Source organism: Hippopotamus amphibius, chromosome 1 (assembly GCF_030028045.1).
Source record: "Hippopotamus amphibius kiboko isolate mHipAmp2 chromosome 1, mHipAmp2.hap2, whole genome shotgun sequence".
In the NCBI taxonomy this organism is placed as follows: Eukaryota; Metazoa; Chordata; class Mammalia; order Artiodactyla; family Hippopotamidae; genus Hippopotamus; species Hippopotamus amphibius.
The window spans coordinates 95861115-95881589 of record NC_080186.1 but is presented as its reverse complement, the minus strand read 5'-3'; the positions used below and the strand labels follow the sequence as shown (position 1 = coordinate 95881589).

The following is a 20475-nucleotide window of genomic DNA, read 5'->3' as shown; positions in this document are numbered from 1 at the left end:
CAAGAATCTTAGTAGGGTTTCATTGTCTATGCAGAACAGTTTGGGAAATGAAGGAGTGAGTCATCCTCTCTGACCTCTAGCTGTTTTCATGTTGGGGACTTAATTTGTCTTTGAGCCTCTGGGATCTTCCCTAGCTTGAAACCAGCCTCCTCACCTCCTAGCCTGTACCCAAGATGGTTCCTGGATTGGCCCTCCCTGAGTCCCAGGCCCTCACTGACAACGCACTCCTTAAGTCTCTGAAGAACCTCTTCTCTTAGCTTCTCATCTGACGCTCACTTGTGATGTCAGCCGCCTACCGAGGCCAGACCACTCTCAGCAGATAACAGATTCAGGAGAGAACACCTGCCGCCTCAAAAAGATCACTGGCTATGACAGTTTCCCAAGTTTCATACCTTATGCCTAGATCCTTCTAGAATCAAGCTGTTCAGCTCTTTTTCTCACCTTCTGCCAGGCAGCCAGCCCCCAACCCAGTCAGCCAGCATTGTTTATCTCACCATGCAGCTGTATCCAACCATACTTGTTTATAAGTCTTCAATGGGTTTTAGCCAAACCCTTTGTCATTCACGGCCCTTCACTGGCTAGCCCCAATTTTCCTTTCCTCTTCTCATCTCACAGCCCCTCCCTTCCATGTACTTTTCACTCTTCTACTCCAGTGCAATCACATCAAGCTGCCCAGTCTTCTCTGAATGCACTCTGTACCTCATGCCTCCAAGATTTTTCTCAGGCTCCTTCCTCTCCTCCAAATGCCTACTCCCCATTTCTGTGTTGTCCTACTTCTCTGCTGAAAGTCCGTTTATTTTACAATTTTCCCTCCCTTCTTCTACTGTAGAATTTATCATTCTGACAGTGAGATGCGTGTATAATTGACTTTCCTACCGGGGGTGGAGGCTAGGTTTTAAACAGCTCTGAATTCTCTAGCATTAGCACAGTGTTCCTTTAACTAAATTGTGTCTCTGTTAATTTATACCACCTCTTCCTTTGGACTGGAAGGAAGGAAGCCCCAAACTTCAGCCGAGGCAAGGCTTTACCCGCAATCCCTACCACTGCGTCAGAGATAGATCCTGAGATTTCCCTTTAACTCGGGAAGCAGGACTAAATTAGTTGGAAAATGGTGATTTTTTTTCTTTCATTCAAAATCATTTGGTTATGCAAATATTCAAACAATAAAGTCCATTGCTAAAAAAGCTAAAAAAATTTTTTTTGGTTATAAGGGCTATGAACTAGAACACCTGAGCTCTAGCTGATTCTAATACTAACTCGTTTATTAACACGAGGATCGCCTTTCTGTGCTTCAGTTCACTCACCTCTAAAATGGGAATAGCACCTACATGCTTTACCTAATCCACCAGGACACTAAACCCAAATGCAATAATAAAGGAGAATAGCCACAGGAAAGGTACAGGAGCTGAAGACAGGAGGTAGGAGGCATCAAGACGGTCCATGCATAGTAGCAGGTCTGTGCAATTAGAGGGCACGCGAGGGCCAGGAGTTCCCCTACTCAGCTTAGTAGTGGGAATTGGGAGCCCAGCAAGCTAGGAAACAAGCAGAAGCAGCACAGAAGTTTGCAAGGGTGGTATCTGAAAAGGAACAAGCTCAAACATTTTCCCCACGTGTGAAAGAAGTTAGTGGTTCCTTTAACAATGCAAGTGCTGCTGTTATTGAGCTCATACATTTGCACGTCTGTTTTGCCCAATGTTCTTTCACTGGCTGCTTTTGTGGGGTAGTGGAAAGAAAGATTGCCTGGTTTGTTTACTAAGCTATATGACCTTGAACAAGCTACTTAACCTTCAAGTCTCAGTTATCTGGTCTGTAATTTGGGGACAAGAGCACTTACCTTGTAGTTTGTGTGAGAATTCACTGAGATGAGCCACGTAAACAGTCTAGCACAGTTCCTGGCAGTTCCTTGCTCTGGACAGTGCAGGCGGCAGCACAGCTCTGGCCTAGGTATAAGTTACCAATATTGTGGGTATGTTAGGCAGGGCCGGTGAGGTATAATTACTGAAACTTTATAGCCAAGGTTCCAAGACAGTCACAATTTCAAAGACTGTCCTGTTTTCCTTTAAGTCAATAAGCACCTGTCAATTTGGGGGAAAAGATGATCACCATGGAAGGTACCTTGGCGGCTGCCTACTTCTCCATCAGCCCTGAGAGTCTGGGCTCCTCGGCCAAATACCTGTATATGCAGCCAAGAGGCGGCGGGAAGGAGGAATATAATCAGCGATGGCTCAGGGTACCTGGTAGGCAGGAGACCTAGGTTCTACCTCCTGCTTTCTCAGTCTACCTGGCCACTGCTGTGCAATTCCACTCTAAAAGGAAAGAACAAGTTAAACCCTTTGAGCTCAGTGTTTCCGTACGTTGGCTACACATTAGAATCACCTGGGAAAATTTTAAACTCTTCATGCCTGGACTGCACCTCAGACCACTTAAATCAGTATTTTTTAAAAAGTTCTCTGTGTAAATTCCAATATACACCAAAAGCTGAGAACCACTGTTCTAGATCAGGGTTTTCAAACTGTATTAGTTTAGAATATAGTTTCTCAGGTTCTGGAATTGGCACTATTACTGGAACTTATTGATTCTAAAACGCACTCTTTTGAAAACATATACATATTAACATCTTTGAAATCAGAATGATCTTCCAATCAGTGCCATCTAAGATTTGATGAAATACAGAAACAAGCATCCCAGGTAATTCTTATGAGTTGGCCAGTTTGAGGAAAAATACAATTCTCTAGTACTCCCTATGGCAGAGGTTTCCAATCTTTAGTATCCTTAGAGTCACCTGTGATCCTGTTAAAATGCAAGTTCTGAATCAGAAGGGCTGTGTTAAGGCCTAAGAGTCTGCATTTCTAAGAAGCTCCCAGATGATCTGTGTTGGGCCTTGCACCACATTTTGGGTAACAACATTCTAAAGTAGGTCCCTCTGAGGAGCTTTCACAAGCAATTCATTTAAGTAAACTGAAATAATTGTCATAGAGAATGACCAATGGAGAGAGGTTTCGATATGTCTGTGAGGCAATTTCTAGGCTGCACTCTCATTTCTCCCTGGGAAGGGGCAGCTGGGTTGAGAGCCAGAAGGAGGGCTGCCCTGACCTTTGAGGAACCAGAGGCTAAAGTCCAATTTCCCAAGAAGCACTTTGTTATGTGAAGCAGCACAAACCTCCCACACTAAACACCAGCAAAGTTCACGCACCAAGTGAAACTGGGCCACAGGTGGCTTTGATGGGTAAGCAGCCCCATTCTCTCTACCATATACTCTTTTCCCATCCTTCCTTCATTCATCAAACCTTCACTGAGGATCCACTAATAAACCACAAGGTCTAAAGGATTCAAAGATGAATCAGATTTGGTACCTGATCTCCAGGGAGGAGGAATTCAGTCTGGGGGAAACCCATTTGTAAAACAGATAATTATGAAGTCATCAGGTTTCAATAACAGGAATATGTATAAAGAGATGAGCCCACATAAAGGAATGATGCTAATAGCTTCCTGGTGCAGCAGCCACTGCAGGACCTGGATGAAACATTTCTAATCTTTCCAAAAAGGGACAAACCCCAAACAAAAATTCCTTGCCAGAACTGGCCTGCTGTGATGCAAGGGTGTGCTTTGATGCCTTGAAGCCGTGTAATCTGGAGTCTCAACATGGGGAGAGCTTCCTCTGTCTGTGCCTCTAATCTCTTGCTCTAAGACGCAAGTGAATCTAGGAGGGAAGAGACTTTTAGGGGATCAGCCCCTCAAAAGGATGAGGCAACCATGATCATATTCCAGAGAGTTCCAGTATCTGCATCCTATCCTTCTGTGTCAGAATCCAGCACATCATTTCCCTAGTTACAGAAACGCTTGAGTCTTTGCCCTTTGTCATACTGAGCTCTTAATTGGCTTAACCGATCACATTGCTAGGTATAAAGGCTACAATCCCTAGACTAAGCAGGTCTCTGGCTGGGGTAGGGAGTCTCAGGCAAGACAGGCAGAGTACAAGAACATAGAGCCCACTCCCTCACCCAGCCCCCAGTAGACTGGCTTTTTAGGAGGACTAAGAAACTGAAACTTGATCCCAATTTACTTTTTCCTTATCTTCCATCTCTCAGATAGGAAACCCCAGAGGAGAAGCTTAAGGGCCGGAGGAAGGCGCCGAGGAGGAGACAGCAGAAAGATGGGAAGTGGAGTCAGTGCTGAGGACAAAGAACTGGCCAAGAGGTCCAAAGAGCTAGAAAAGAAGCTGCAGGAGGATGCTGACAAGGAAGCCAAGACTGTCAAGCTGCTATTGCTGGGTGAGCGAGATGGGAAGATGAGCCAGAGAAGGAGAAGGAACTGCTCCTTCCTGCTTATCCTGGATGGTAGGTGGGTTCTACCCACCGTGTGGGGAGGAGGGATGGTAGGTCATTTTTCCTCTCCCCATCCAGTCTCAGGCTAGGGGATCAGGAGCTCTGGGGCTAAGCACAGCCACCCCCATGAGATGCAGAACGCCAAAGTTACTCTGGAATTGTTCTGCTCTTCCTTGAACCAGGAATAGCGTAAGGGCCAGGATAGACCCACCCATCTCCAAATCTAACCAAACTTAACAGCTTAGGAAATACCATGAACTCTGGGATTGCAGACACTCACCAAATCTGTAGCCGGAGAACTGTGAGTCAAGGACTCAGAAGAGGACACGGGACTCAGTGTCACGTAGTCCCAGGGATAGGCCTACTGGTTCTTATCAAGTATACTGGTTCCTTCTCCTTGCTTTCAGTAAAAAAACTTGTAAAAATATTAGAAGTGGGCAGCCCTGAGTAGGGAGGAATGGAGTCTTTACAGAAGTCCTTTCCTGGCTTTCTATTCAGTAGCTGCCTATAAAGCCCCTCCCAGATGGGAGGCTCATCAGCTTGATGAGCTCCTAAGCAGATCACAGGTTTGTGCTGAAAAAAGAAAAGCACCTCAGTCAGTCAGAAATTGATCATGGCTGTAAATACAACCAAGACAACAGAGTTTGGGGCACCTGGCTTAAAAACAAACCCCAATAATGGTACAGAGGTAGGCAAGCTGGAGCAGGTAGGATCTTTATAGCAGAAGACAACTAGCTGGGCTGGGTTTCCAAGTCCATGAGGAGCCTGGGAACTAGAGCCCCAAGCTAAGGTGCCTCTTTTTCTTCAGCTGATCTGTGGCACAGCCTTAAGGACACACTAAAGAGCACACCTCTGTAAGCAGACTCCAGGGAGCCCAGGAGGGGAGAGAGATGGCAAGGCCACTGAGAGAGCTTTTAAGCCTAAGCAGCTTTCTTCTACATTCAGGATAAGAAGCTTAGAGGGACCAAGCACAGGATAAGTGGGAGGGGGTTAAGGTGTCAGGGATAGTACAGACTGGAGGAAAGGACTGAAGGGTATACAGGTTTTTGATGGAGGGAGAGTGGAGTGTGACTGAGGTTACAAGAACATTTTAGTCAATAATGGAAACAGCAAGATAATGAAAAAACAATGTTTCAGTGAAGTGATCCAGCTTTCTCCAATCCTATCCCAAGGTCACTCTCCTGAGTAAAAATAGGCAGAGTAGAAATGTGTTAAAGGAATTCCCCTGAATCTATCAGTGGTTCTCAATAAGATTTTGCACACCCCCAGCCCCACCACAAGCCATTTGGAAATGTGGGGAACATTTTTGGTTGCCCCAGCTGGAAGAGTGGAGTGCTATTGGCCTCTAGTGGGTAGTGGCAACAGTGCTGCTAAACACCCTACAGTGCACAGGACAGCCCTCCACAGAAAAAAATCATCCAGCTCAAAAAATGTCAGTAGTGCAGAGGGTGAGAAATTCTCCAATTCCAGATCAAATGGCCTGAGCTCAAGCCTGGCAGAAAATGAGGCAGCAATCATCCCTGTATGTTCTCCCCTAGCAAGGCTCCCACGTGAGCAGTGGCTTAGACTTCTCACAGGCCGTCTACTGGAGGGCTGGGGAGAACCGGTGGAAATCTGAAGCATAAGCATTTCTCCCTGCAGGTGCTGGGGAGTCAGGAAAGAGCACTATCGTCAAACAGATGAAGTGAGTAGGAACAAAGCCCCAGAGGACTGAGGTAGGGTGAAGAAGTCAGTAGAGCCAGTGAAGGCACGGAAGATAAAGGGCTCTTTAGCCTTAAGGAACTCCGATGTAAAGAATATAAACCACCTTATTCCCAGTGTCCCTCATCTGCATGCCCCATGTCCCTCACTCTCCACTTTGGGACAGCAGTAGGAATAGAGATTGGGTTCTTATGACCCTTTAAATTCTCCCAGATTCCCAATCCCTTAGGTCTGGTTACTCAGGTCCAACTAAGGGCTGGGTGTCTACTCCTTGTAGGATCATTCATCAGGATGGCTATTCGCCAGAAGAATGCCTGGAGTACAAGGCCATCATCTACGGGAATGTGCTGCAGTCCATCTTGGCTATCATCCGGGCCATGCCCACACTGGGCATTGACTATGCTGAAGCGAGCTGTGCGGTACGTGGTTAATGGTATGTGGTTAAGGGTGGAAAGAAAGGCTAATGAGAACAGACCAGTGGCCAACAAGCTATGAGGAAACGTGGGTCAGAAAAATGTTTACGTAACTAAAATCCCACTTGCTAAGGTTCAGATCTTTTTACTCCAGTCCTAGCAAAGCATGCAGTTCCTACCTTTATAATAAATGTTTATTAAAAAATCTGCTCTCAGCTTCCTCTACCTTTTTGTCTTATTTTACCATTTAAATTGTTCCCCTTGGGTTCCTTGCCCTGGGCGTGGAACTTTTATAAGCTAAATCCCTAGTTCCAGTGTTGTCCTTTTCCTAATTTGAATCATTGAAAGAACAAAGGTGATTGGTTCCTGTCTACCATCTTGTCCATTTCATGGTCAATCTGGCCTTTAAAATTCCAATCTCCATACAGCAGAGGACTCACATTTTGTGGCGGGACACTCATATTTGGACTAAGGATGGAAGACGGAAACACCACAGAGGAACCCCTGGGACCTCTGTTATTCACTAGGCCTCCCAGGGCTGAATGTATTGCCACCCTCTACATCTCAGAAGCACCCTCAAAAATTAATCAGTGTGTTTACCTAGAATCTTTGCTGGACACTGCCTCCACCCGAGGCTTTGGTAGCAATGCAAAATGCTTCCCTTTTCAGCACAATTCCCAAAAGCCTCCTGGAAAGCCATTACTCCTGTGTAATTCTCATACTGGTTTCTGCCTTACAGGATGATGGGCGACAGCTCAACAACCTGGCTGACTCCATTGAGGAGGGCACCATGCCTCCCGAGCTAGTGGAGGTCATCAGGAAGTTGTGGAAGGATGGTGGGGTGCAAGCCTGCTTTGACAGAGCTGCAGAGTACCAGCTCAATGACTCGGCATCTTAGTAAGTCTCTGACTGGGGAGGGGGTGGGATGAGGCGACAGTAACCTTCTAGGGGAAATCGCAGCCAGCCAAAAATTTCAGGCACTGAAAGCTGGAGACCCAAGGACTGAATTCAGCCTGTATACCTGTCTTGTTAGGCTTGAGCAGTGTTTTACTATGCTTTGAGTTTAATGCTTTAGACTGGGACATTTGCCACAGTTCCCACCACTCTGTTTAACAGCCGTCAGCCTGTCTTCTTAAGTCAAACACATAGCCTCTCCTTTCAGAATCACGAACACTAACACAGCCCTGCAGTTCTGCCACACATTCTCCTAAGAGGCATGATTCATCATGGCCCTTTCAGGGCTGAATTTTCTAGCTGGCAACACAGGCTCTACTTAAGCCACTAACCTAAAATGAAAGTCTCCTTCACCCATAGCATCTTATGTCAAGGTGCTAGGGCACAGGACACAAACTGCCAGGGTAAACCAAAGGAAGTTAGTCAAGGATTAGAGCGCACCAACTTTGCAAAGTTTGTGCCCAAAAGATAAGGTACACAGAGTTTATCAACCTACCTCAGACAGCATGGTATCATAGAACGGCATGAGCTTCAGAGTCAAACAGACCCGGATTTAGCCCCTGTTCTATCACCTGATCTTATAATAAAGTTATCATTTACTATTCCTGGAGCACTCACTCACTCACACTCTCACTCAGGCCTAGGAACTGCTCAGTGCATTAGGTACACCTTCTCATTTAATCTGCACAATATGCCTTTATGGTAGATAGTATTTTTTACTAGTCCCATTTACAGATGAAACAACTGAGGTTCAGAGAAGTAAATCAACTTGCCCAAAGTCATACAGATAAATGGCAGAGACTGGACTTAAGTCCAGGTCTATTTGACCACAAAGCAGAATGTTTTTATAATACACCACAATGCCTCTTGTCCTAGACAAGTTATTTAACTCTTTTGGATTTTTCCTTCATCTGTTAAATGGGATGAGAAACTTGAAGCATTATGAGGTTAAATGAGATCTTAAATGTGAAAATGCCTGGCATACAGTTAATTTCCCTTCCCACTTTCTCTCAATCATCTCACTTCACATCTGCCTTCCTTTTTTTTTCTTTTTAATTGGTAACTGTCAATTATATACAAAAGCAGAATAATACAATCAATCACCTGGCTTCAACTGTTACCAACTGATGGCCACTCTTGTTTCATTTCATCTCCATTCCCCACTGGATTATTTTGAAGTAAACTCCGGATATAGCATTTCATCCTAAAAATTTTATTATATATCTCTAAAAAATAAAGATTCTTTAAAAAAAGAATCACAACATAATCATCACACCTAAATATTTAATCATTCCTTACTGTCATCAAATACCCAAGTCAGTGTTCATTCAAGTTTCCCCAATTATCTCAAATGTTTTCCCCTCAACTTGATTCAGGATATAAACAAGGTCCATGCATTGCACTGGTTCGTGTCTCATATGTTTCCAAAATCTCTTTTAATCCACTCCTGCTTCTTTTTTTCTTTTTGTTTTTCTTTTTTTCGCTGTTTTCTATGATGTTTATTAATTTTCACTAATGCCAGAATTCCCTGGGCTACTCTTTTTTTTTAATCGAGGTATAGTTGTTTTACAATGTCGTGTTAGTTTCTCCTGTACAACGGAGTTCCCTGTGCTACACAGCAGGTTCTTATTAGTTGCCTATTTTATACATATTAGTGTATATATGTCAATCCCTATCTCCCAATTCATCCTACCCTACTCCTGCTTCTTAATGGAACTTTTGGCACCCATTTAAACCACCAAGTCTCATTCAAGGGTCTAGAAAACCTTGTAGTCAGGTGAAACACAAGGAAGACTTGACTTTAATGGGACAGACCCCTGCCTCAAATGGGCTTGTCCCTCAGCCCACCCCACACTTCCTTTTGTAAGGACACGAGGGTTTGAAGGAAAGACTCCTAGATTTAACAACATGGATCCTAGTGCTGGTTCTATCACCAAGTTAGTTATATGCCTTTCACTAAGACCCTTCACCTTTCTTGACTTTGGCTGTGGAAAATTTAATATCATCAATGCCAATCACTTTTCTCCAGCTATCTGAATCAATTAGACCGAATTACAGCCCCTGACTACCTCCCTAATGAGCAAGATGTGCTACGATCCAGAGTCAAAACCACAGGCATCATTGAAACCAAGTTTTCTGTCAAAGACTTGAACTTCAGGTGAGTACATGGTTCCCTAGGAACATGTCAGATACCCAGAAAAAGGTATGCTTCTTGGCCTTCACTAAAGCCTAGTCTGAATTACTGCTACTTCTCCCCCTTTCCTCTCCACTTCCCATCTCACTGCTAACTGGCCCCAAAGTGGCCACCTCTCTGGGATAAACACCAAGTGCATGTGGGTCATACGTTGGGTATACGTTTGAGAACAGGTGTTTCTCCTCTCAGGATGTTTGATGTGGGAGGGCAGAGATCAGAGAGAAAGAAGTGGATCCACTGCTTTGAGGGAGTCACCTGCATCATTTTCTGTGCAGCCCTCAGTGCCTATGATATGGTGTTGGTGGAAGATGACGAAGTGGTGAGTGATATTTGCACCAAGCAGCTTGGATAGATAGTTCCCCCATGACCCTTCCTCTAAGCCTTGTGTCACTCCAATGCCCCAGCTTGGGTGATCTCAGCTAACACTAATAGCCTAGCAGTCTTCTAGCAGACCAATCAATGTCTCAGGCAAATAATTCTAGAAAAACCTCTTCTTCTGAAGGTTCTAGGTTAGCGCGTTAGAGCTCCAGATTTACTGAGAGCTTGATCTTAGATTAGACATCCAAGTATCACTTAGAACATCAAAAAGCTCATAAGGGAAACTGAGTGTTAAAGGGATAAGTAATCATTAACTCGGCTAAGCAAAGCAGCTACATTTAATACTCTCCCAGGCTGCCTATGGAAGTACAGGATAAGAGATAAAAATGATAGAGCAGAAAAAACAATGTCTGATGTGTATCTTGTGCAACATGATAGAGGGGTTGAACTACTAACCTCACTTGGAAGCCTAAATATATACTCAGTGTCAACAGGACTACGGAGAGGCTGGCAAACCAGGTTTCTCACATGCCACTTAAGTTGGCAGCTGGAGAACTACCTAAGGGTGGTTCTCTTGAGCCTGTAGAGTTTTTTTTTTTTTAATTTTATTTATTTGTTTTATTTATTTATTGGCTGTGTTGGGTCTTCTTTGCTGCACACAGGCTTTCTCTAGTTGCTGAGAGCGGGGGGGGGGGGGGCTACTCTTCACTGTGGTGCGCAGGCCCCTCAACGCAGTGGCTTCTCTTGTTGAGGAGCATGGGCTCCAGGTACATAGGCTTCAATAGTTGTGGCACATGGGCTCAACAGCTGTGGCTCACAGCCTTAGTTGTTCCGCAGCATGTGGAATCTTCCCAGAGCAGGGCTCGAACCCTTATCCCCTGCATTGGCAGGTGGATTCTTAACCACTGCACCACCTAGGAAGTCCGAGCCTGTAGAGTTTTAAAAGACAGGAACCCTGCAGGACAGTGTCAGCCCATCCAAGTACCTTCCGAGTTTTAGAGGATGTCAAACGCATGGAAAATGCCAACTTCACATAACCATCTGCTCCACAAAAGGAGGCCCACAGTTTACTGATAGTAGATAAAGCTTCTATCCTCCTATCCCCTGCTCCAGTTCTCTCTTCTCCTTAGTAGTTCAAGTTCACATCAGAGCACTCTGAATATCTTATCAAAATCTCTTAGAGGGCCATTCATTTTCCAAGATCTCTTCCTCTTTAACCTTGAAGTCTACAAGGTTAAAGGGTTTTGTAGGAATATGAGCCATGAGAAAAGGCTACAAATTAAATTTGTTTTCTTAATTAGGTGAAAATATTGAGCCCAAGTCAGCTAATATCACACTTCAAGACCCTAAAGACCTCCCTAACAATAGGCTGGTTTGGAGCACTGGGTAACCTCTGGACTCTGCAGATTATAGCACTACTTCTCACTCATTGAAAGCGGCAATCAGAGAAGGAAATAAGGCAGAAGTGCTTATGGTGTGGCACTGGGAAACTCTTTAGCCCTTACCATTTGGCACCAGGGCCAAACAATCCCTATTATGTTCCTGCCCAAACTGAGATCTGGGACTCTGTAACAGACACCTGTCAAAGTCCTCCTACTTGGCCTTCATTTTCAACCCTGAATCATCAGCCAATAAGAATATCAAAGTCCTTAACTGTGCCCTGGCTGCCAAAGATCTGCATAACATTTATTGTACACCTATACGCCAGCTACTATCATGGACACTATACATATATGATCTCATTTAACTTTGATAATAATCCTATGAGATAGTGAAACTGAGACTCAGAAAGCTCAATAGGGACTTCCCTGGCGGTCCAATGGATAAGATTTCGCCTTCCAATGCAGGGTGTGAAGGTTCGATCCCTGGTTGGAGAGCTAAGATCCCACATGCCTCGCGGCCAAAAAACCAAAACATAAAACAGAAGCAATATTGTAACAAGTTCAATAAAGACTTAAAAAAAAAGTCCACATCAAAAAAAATCTTTAAAAAAAAGCTCAGTAATTTCTCCCAAATGATACGGCTGTGATATAAAGAGGATTAGAAGGAAGTCAGATTTCTTTGGCTCTACTCTACCACACTAAAAAGAACTAAGTTGTTCCCTATCTTTCCTTATACATTTGGAACACTGGTCTCTTCAAGGGGAGCAAGAACAGGAAGTAGACAGGTATCCCATAAGCCCAACCTGATATCTCTGATGGTGTTTCCTCTTTCTAGAATCGTATGCATGAGTCATTGCACCTGTTCAACAGCATATGTAACCACAAGTTCTTTGCGGCTACTTCCATCGTCCTCTTTCTCAACAAGAAGGATCTCTTTGAGGAAAAAATCAAGAAAGTCCATCTCAGCATTTGTTTCCCAGAGTATGATGGTAAGTTGCAAGGGCTGGAGACAATTCTTTCCTAGTAACGATGGGTGATTGCCTCATTTCCTATATCAAGGAGACATAAGGGAACTTGCCTTTAAGGAGTAGTAAGTGTAACTCCTTTGCTTTGCTGAATTGATGATCCCTTACTTCTTTAATGTTCACTTCCTCTTATGAGCTTTATGATGTCCAAGTGATATCTGGATGTCTAACCTAAGAAACTTGAGCATTCAGTTAGAGGTTTAAATTCAGTTGTCTCTGGAAGAGTAGACATTAGATGCAGGAAAGCCACTGACTGTTCAAATGATACCTGCCAGAAATTAACAGTGGAGACACAGAGACATCTCTCTCCTCAATTTCTTTGCTCAAGTGGGAAACACTGGAGTGCAACAGAGGAGAGGACCCTCCCTCCAAAGATAGGCCCCCAACCACAGTTGTCTAACACAACATTTCAAGGATCAAGTCAGTCACTTAAAAAGTAAGTGAGAAACTAAGAAGGGTTAATTTATCCCACTTCTTCACTATTTTTCTGGAAAACCAGGGAACAACTCCTATGAGGATGCAGGGAATTATATCAAGAGCCAATTCCTTGACCTCAACATGAGAAAAGATGTCAAAGAAATCTACAGTCACATGACCTGTGCTACAGACACACAGAATGTCAAATTTGTATTTGATGCAGTTACAGATATTATCATCAAAGAAAACCTCAAGGACTGCGGACTCTTCTAATTCTCATCATTCCTCAAGAATTTGTGCTATAAACAGGCTCAGAATCTGGGTAATTTCAAGCAGAAAATTTTAGGTCAATATACCATGACAAGAAGAATGAATCCATTCTCCCTTGGAGAGGGAGTATGTATGACTGCAACTGTGTCTCATACGTTCTTTTTAAAGTGGGATAGCTAATGCAGTTTAAAGAATGCAAGGCCAGGGGTCAGAAGACCCAGGTTCCAGTATTGGTTCTGCAACTTACTACAAAAATGTAAATATTTCTTTTCTCTGAGCCTTGAGTTCCTCATCTATAAAATGAAGACAACTTCTCTGCTACTTCACAGGATTATTCTAATGATCACAAACATAACTGAAGGAAGGGAAGGCACATAAAAGCTGTGTGCTTAGTGACAAAAGAAATCCTACATAAAAGCTCCCATGTATGAAATTCAACACCAAGTTTTTAGATGAATTATCCCAAACAAAAGAGCAAACCTTCCCTGCAGTCTGCAAAAAAAACTAATTAAAAACAGAACCTCAATAAACCTACCACCTCTTTTTACTAATAGATCTTTATGTGCCTTAGCTCAGAGACCTGAATCACTGGACAGAGGATGTGAGTTTGTTAGCTTCTAAGACACACATCCAAAAATGACTTTTTTTTTTTTTTTTTTTTGCCACATGGCATGGCTTGCAGGATCTCAGTTCCCTGGCCAGCAACTGAACCCGGGCCCTTGGCAGTGAAATAGCGGAGTCCTAACCACTGGAATTCCCCAAAATGATTTTTATTAAGCACAGATTATCCCTCTGCTCCCAAACTGCCAAAAAGACTGTGTTCCCTATATGTCTATAAGTATAAGGATATTTATCCCCTATAAGTAACTTTCTCAGCTATACAAGACACTTTCTGAATAAACGTGGAGGACAGAACACACTCCCACTTGGAGTATTAATGATTTTATTGCTGCCACTTCTCTATCACAGAATTTAGAGTAAGTGAGCAATCCTAAAATCCTCATTTCAACTGCTACATGTTTCAGGAGAACAAAAAAGCCTGCTGATTTTGCATTAGGCACTGAAAATCTTTGCAGTTGGGTACATGTGATGCCTGGCTGAAAACAACATCTCCCCAAACAGCCCAACAATTAAATTCCTTGAACTCCTTTGAGGAGAAACAAAGCTTGTATTTATCTTGACAGGAAGTGGTGAAGTACAGATTTAGCATTTACAACTACTATTGAGGAAACCACTTGGCATCCAAGATTTAGTATATAAAAGAAAGTGTCAATTAAAATGAAAATCTGCTCTTTGCCAGAAACACACATTCACACTTAGGCTACTACTAGCAATATTGATACTAGAGAGCCATATGAGATTGAAATACACTGAAGAATACATTTGCAGCTGTTAAAAATGGATTCATTTAATAGTCTTTTTGATTCCTTGAAAGGAAACCAACTTGGGAAAATTACCAGAGAAATAAGGAAAGTCACTCTGCCCACTGCTGATTAAAAAACTTAAACTGAAGAGAAAAATCTGGGCAAGACTTCTTGCATCCAAGCACTGTTCAGGGACTATTCCAAAGGGCATGCTCCAATGATAACTAACCTCTTACCTTTAACTCAACATACAGGGATTCTGAGTCTTTTTTTTTTTTTTTTTTTTTTTTGGTGTCATAGATCCCTCTGACAATCTGATGAAACCTATGGACCTCTTCTCAGAGAATTTTAAAATGCATAAAATAAAATTCAGAGAATTACAAATGAAACCAACATACTGAACCCAGTTTTATCTTTGGAGTTCTGAAGCCCCAGGTTAAGAATCTTTGCTACGGCTATGATCTTATTTATTCAGTGCCTAAATATAATTTTTCCCATTTATTCCACCTTCAAGTACGGTGGCCCAACCTACTCCCAAATCATGCCAGATTGTTTGCTTCTTTTATTAACTTTTCCTTGATCTTTGACTACAGGCAGGAATTGGTTACGGGCCAAATTATAAAAGACCAACCCAGGCTCCTTGGTTATTGATGTTCATACAGAACCTGCCCTACACTACTAGCATGAAAACAGAGCCAGTGGGACAGGTCTTCTGGTAGAACAATCTCCAGCAGAATAAAACATGGTTGTATTTTAGTTTCCTTTTGCTCTGGCAGACATTCCAACTTTTAACTGGTTTATAAGCAAATTCACATAAGCCACCCTATATGCACCTTGCAAAAAGTTTATCTTAGAGACTGGACAGGGAAGCAGCAGTACTTAAAAGCAACACTTCTACAGCTGCTTTACTCAAGTTAGGATCTGGTTATTCCTCTTATAACATTTTCAAGCTAACTCTTCTGGTGAGTCTACACAGAATAAAAAGTGGAGGCCTTGGTCATCCATTCACCTGTTCCTTAGAACAAAGTCAAAATAATTTCCTAAAGCTCTTAGCCAACACTGGGCTCTTCTTTGAGAAAAGCTAAGAGGACTTCACTTCAAATGTTCTGGATAGGCTTCCAAAAAAGGCATTAAATCCTTACCACAGCTTAATCATTTGTCAGGCCCAGAGATGATTTCCAAACCTTACACTGTTAGAGATAACTGCATTGGTGTTTCTCCTACCCAACTGGCTTATTTTTATCTCATGGACATTCTGATTGTGTGCATGAAAAGTTCTCTTCGCACAAAACAGCTGCTAGAAAGTTTAAAACCAAAATTATGTCATATACTCACTCTGGTGTCTATATCTGTCTTCTTTTGCTTCATTTTAAATTTACACTATACTGTTAAATTTTGTCTTCAGAAATTCCTTTTTGCAACAAGGCAGGTCAGAAACTAATACTAAATCCTATTTTCATGTACCTCAATCTTAAGTCAGAATGATAAAGCTAGAAGAAACTTAAAATATTCCAGGCCCATCACTAGCAATTTATAGATAAGAAATTGAGGCCAAGGGATGTGGAGGGTCTTCATCAAGCTCACACTGCTAGGAAGTAGCAGAACTAGAACTTCAAAACAGGTCTTCTGAATCCAAAGCCAGTGGTCTTTCTACATGTACCATGACACCAACAGCCCACCATACAATATAATGTCAAAGTCAATTTTCTCATTCTCCTTCTATTCCCAAACAAGTTCTTGGTTATTTTTAAATTATGCCACCTCTAAATCATAGATATTTAACAAAATCATTTCCAAACTAAATACAAATTGGTCTCAAAAATGGAAGGTGAAATTAGCATAAAATAATAAAAGTATAAATAGCTTTGTTTGTTGAAGGTATAATTTCCTGTTCTTATCCTTAGAGGGCAGGGACCGTAACACACTTCCCTTGCATTGCGTGATTAGACACTGATGAAAGTAAGCCAAATGTAAATTGTTCCATTTCATATAAATCTGATGACAGTTGCTTTTCTTTTTTTTTCTTACAAAAATATGACTGACACAAAAGGACAAATACAGTATGATTTCACTTATATGAGGTATCTAAAGTAGTCAAATTTACAAAAACAAAGTAGGATGGAAATGGGGAGTTATGTAATGGGTAGTTTCAGTTTGGGGAGATGAAAAAAGTTCTGGAGATGGATGGTGGTGATGTTGTATAATAATGTGAATGTACTTAATACTACTGAACTATATACTTAAAAATAATTAAAATGGCAAATTTTATGTTATGTATATTTTACCACTTTAAAAAAATGGAAAAAATATAATCAGAAATGTGCTTTTATGTTTCTGTCAATTAAAGGATGGATAAAAGAAGCACAAAAATTCAGTCTAAAAACAATATAAAAGACACATTTACTTGTAACAATTCCTACTCTGATAAAAAGTTCACTTACATGTACCCCAAATAGTCCAAATCTGGGTGGCCCCATCCCCAAGATGAAAAATAACAGCATTCAAAAACCACTCTATAACTTGGAGATGTGCCGTAGACCAAAGTGTGCCGGCCATGCTGGGTGGAGAAGGTGGTGAAGGGTGAAGAGCTCTTACCTCCCACTGCCCTCTCTACCCGGCACAGCCCCCGGAGCACAGATTCCAGCAGGGCTTCAGTGTTGGGCCAGGGACTGCAAATGTGCCAGAGCCTCTGGTGATCCTGCTAGGTAAAAGCGTGAAGACATGTCTGTGAGCTTACAGGAACTTTTCTGCCCTTTGGTCATGGAAAAGTCAGCACCAGTTTGAATAGAAAATAAAGAACTGGATTCAAATGCAAAACAAAGACCTTTTCACCCTGTTTCACAAAATATAATTTGTAGTTGACTTTGTAGTAATTTGTAGTTCATTTCAGGTTTTCAAAATGAATATGGGAAAAGTGATGCTGAGAAAAGACAACCAGCTACAACAAATACATTTGTTGGTATTGTCTTAGGAGGTTACTTTTTTTTTTGCAGGAGTACAATCTTGAGTATCATAAAGAATATTTACAAAACACTATTAAATATGTTATTTCTATTTGATCGGAACCATAGAATATCATAGCTGGAAGGAATAATTTAGACTGTCTTTAGATGAGGGATATAAGACTGAAAGATTTCATAGGCTAGCTGGAAGCAGGGAAAAGACCAGAACCCAGCATATTAAGCAACTCTCCAACCTCATAAGATTCTGAGAGGTCTTAGGACCTTCATCTTACATAAGCAAGGATGAACAGTTAGAAAAAAACAGGTAATTTCTTATGATTTGTGATGTCTACTGGGATTCTCTCTTACATATAAACAAGGCTCTCGGTAAAAATGTTTGGATAACCCAAAGGAATAGGGCCGGGGGGCCAGGGCGGCGGATAAGAAGATAGGATAAATAAACCAGGTTGTACAGCATTTAATATTCCAGCTGTCAAAGACCTTATAGCTTAGTGATTGCTAACACATTGAGAGGGTATATCCCAGAAGTAATTTATTAATATTTGATTATTTCTACTACTATGTTGATTCCCACTAGATTTCAGGAAGGGAAAACATACATCACTGGGCAATCAAAGATTTTACATTATGTTTGACTCCTCAATCATTCCCCTTACCTACCCCTTCCCAAACCCTCTCAAAAAGACTCTCATTCTGTAGCTAGCTTTGCTCTTTATCTACCATCTGTAAATGAATTTTCATGTTATTACATAGTTACCTTTGTCATAGGATTTTATCTTTACTTTGGTGTATCTTTCAATTTTCACTAAATAAATAAATGGAGTGAAATAAACAAAATAAATGTTTGGAAACCCCAAGTTTCTTGTTTTGTCTTAATTTTGTATAAAAACTAAATACTCTTTAAATGTTGAGACGTTCTTTGACCAAACAGTCCTCATACTAATTTTTTGGGTGAAAGGCACTTTAAGTCATGTACAGAAGGTGCTCTGTGCTCAGTGGTAAGTAAAAAATAACTCATTCACTAGCAATTTTGAGGCTGTCTACTATTTGTGTTGATCTTTAATATAAGGTCTATTCAGTTGTCCCCAAATGTTGGTCCAGGTTAGCTGCATCAGAACCACCTGAGGAATTTATTTAAAACATACATATGCCCAGGACCTGGCTCAGACATTTTAACTGAGTACAGTTTAGCCAGAGAATCTGTATGTTAATCTTGCACCTCAGGTATCTAGTGCTGCATAATATTCCACATTATCTTTTATCTGAGAAGACTTGAGTAAAGCCAGGTGCAGGCCTGACACAGTATCAGAAAAAACCTGTCCTGCCCTGATTTGTTCTGAAATATGCTCTCCTCAGCAGAAGTAACTCATAAAAGGTTATGAGAAAACCGGGGGGTGGGAGTGGGGATTTAAAATCTAAACAAAGGTAAAGGAACAAGGATCTTGACCATCCTGGAAGTTAGTTCTCCAGTATGTCTCACTTCAATCTTTTAGTTTCTGATAGTTGATAACAAGAGTAACTTTCAGTTCCAGGCCTCTAAGCAGCCTGGTTTTCTCTTGTGCTTGGCTAGCCATAAAGTTATATGGAGAGCTGTGGCTGGTCCAGGTCAGATCTCCGATTTGTACTTTGAAGCCTAAAACTGGAACACAAAAATTATCTGGCAATATTGGGAGACTGAGATAATCTTGTTCTTAAAATCAGTATCATATATGAAAGATTTCATAGGTAATAAGAGCAAAGGTAATTATTAGTTTAGGTTTGTATCAGTGAGTAGAGGGCTGTTGTTTTTTGAGCATCTAGAAGGGGGAAAAATCAAATCAAAAGCAGGTTTTTTAATTGGAAGAGAGACTAACTTTCCTTTATATGTAACTGCCAATACAGCAAGGAGCTCTGCAACAGGAAACTCCAGAACTATTCTAAGCAAATGGATAAATATAAAAAGTAACTATAGTCAGGTCGGGCAAGCAATGTCCAAAGAAAGTCACAGCTACAAATCAGAGAACAGTGGCCAGAATGTAAGGTGGGCAAATAAATCAGAAGAACCAGCAGTTATTTTTAAATACTCCAAAATGTGCACATAATAAAACACGAATAGAATACATAAGAGAACAAAAAATAAACAAGGCACGAAAACAGTTTTTAAAAATTTGGTCTGTCTATTCTTAGAATGCAGCACCTTGTGAAAAATAACAACCTGTAAATATGATACACTGAACTAGAGGTTTAGAATTCAAACTGTCCAAGATGAAAATGACATTTCAAGATCCACTTATGAATAACTGTAAAAGTTCTTGGAATTTTCAGGCCAGGAGGTGAAATCTGTTGCAGGGCTCAAATTATAAGATTAGGGAAGAATGGCCATTAAGGAGCAGAATACTTCTTCCTCTTTACATAGAGCCTAATGGATGGCAAGTCTACAGCCCAGGGTTTTAATCAGGTGGAGATGTGACTGCCAATAAAATAAAGCTACTGTTACAGTCCTCCCTGCCAGCATCTATTTACTGTTCTTCATTTGTTAAAATTTAATTTTCTTAGATGTGCTGATTTCTTAAATGGCCCAAAGCCTGGCCATTTAAATTCTGAAACATGATCCATCACAAATCTCCAATATTCTCCACCAAAAAGACACAGGCAATTTTTCATTTCTTTGATTACAAATATCAATCCTTTTTCTCCAGGCTAGTAGATATGCTATTTCATCCCCACATTCTGGCTCTGCTGTAAGAAAGGATCTTTTAATTCAAAATACAATAGTGATTTATAAGGCTGATGATCAGAATCACCTTTTTAAAATTATAGGATACCAGCCCACCAGCCAAGAGTCAATCTCTGAGATGGATCCAGGTGATTCTGACTTAAAGCATATTTGAAAACCAGTGACTTGAAACTGTGTCCCTGTGTCCTCAAGGAATGTGCATTTTGATACATTATTTAGGATGGGGGGGGTGGGGAGTGATCCTCATGTAAACATAGGACAAATGTAAATGGTCTAGAGGCAAAAAAGTAGAGAACTACTATTTTTCATTAAAAAAAGGGCTAAAAAATTAACATAGATAGATGCATTGAATGAAAATACAAAATGCATTTCAAAGTATTAATTAACTTTTTTGGGTTCTCTCTTATTTTGGGTTATCAACAATACCATTAGC

The 20475-nt window shown here is 41.4% G+C and overlaps 1 protein-coding gene across 1 annotated transcript; it reads left to right on the top strand.

Moving 5' to 3' along the window:
• Positions 1-4092: 4092 nt before the first annotated feature.
• Positions 4093-13132, top strand: GNAT2 (G protein subunit alpha transducin 2). The gene is made up of 8 exons (XM_057726931.1): positions 4093-4271; positions 5967-6009; positions 6304-6445; positions 7179-7336; positions 9423-9551; positions 9777-9906; positions 12123-12276; positions 12812-13132. The coding sequence occupies exons 1-8, from the start codon at positions 4154-4156 to the stop codon at positions 13000-13002; spliced, it is 1065 nt and encodes a 354-aa protein (XP_057582914.1). The 5' UTR covers positions 4093-4153; the 3' UTR covers positions 13003-13132.
• Positions 13133-20475: the final 7343 nt, after the last annotated feature.

Coding starts and splice junctions, on each gene's coding strand:
- GNAT2 (XM_057726931.1), top strand. CDS start 4,154: ATGGGAAGTGGAGTCAGTGCTGAGGACAAAGAACTGGCCAAGAGGTCC. Junction 4,272..5,966: donor TGTCAAGCTGCTATTGCTGG/GTGAGCGAGATG, acceptor TTCTCCCTGCAG/GTGCTGGGGAGTCAGGAAAG. Junction 6,446..7,178: donor ATGCTGAAGCGAGCTGTGCG/GTACGTGGTTAA, acceptor TCTGCCTTACAG/GATGATGGGCGACAGCTCAA.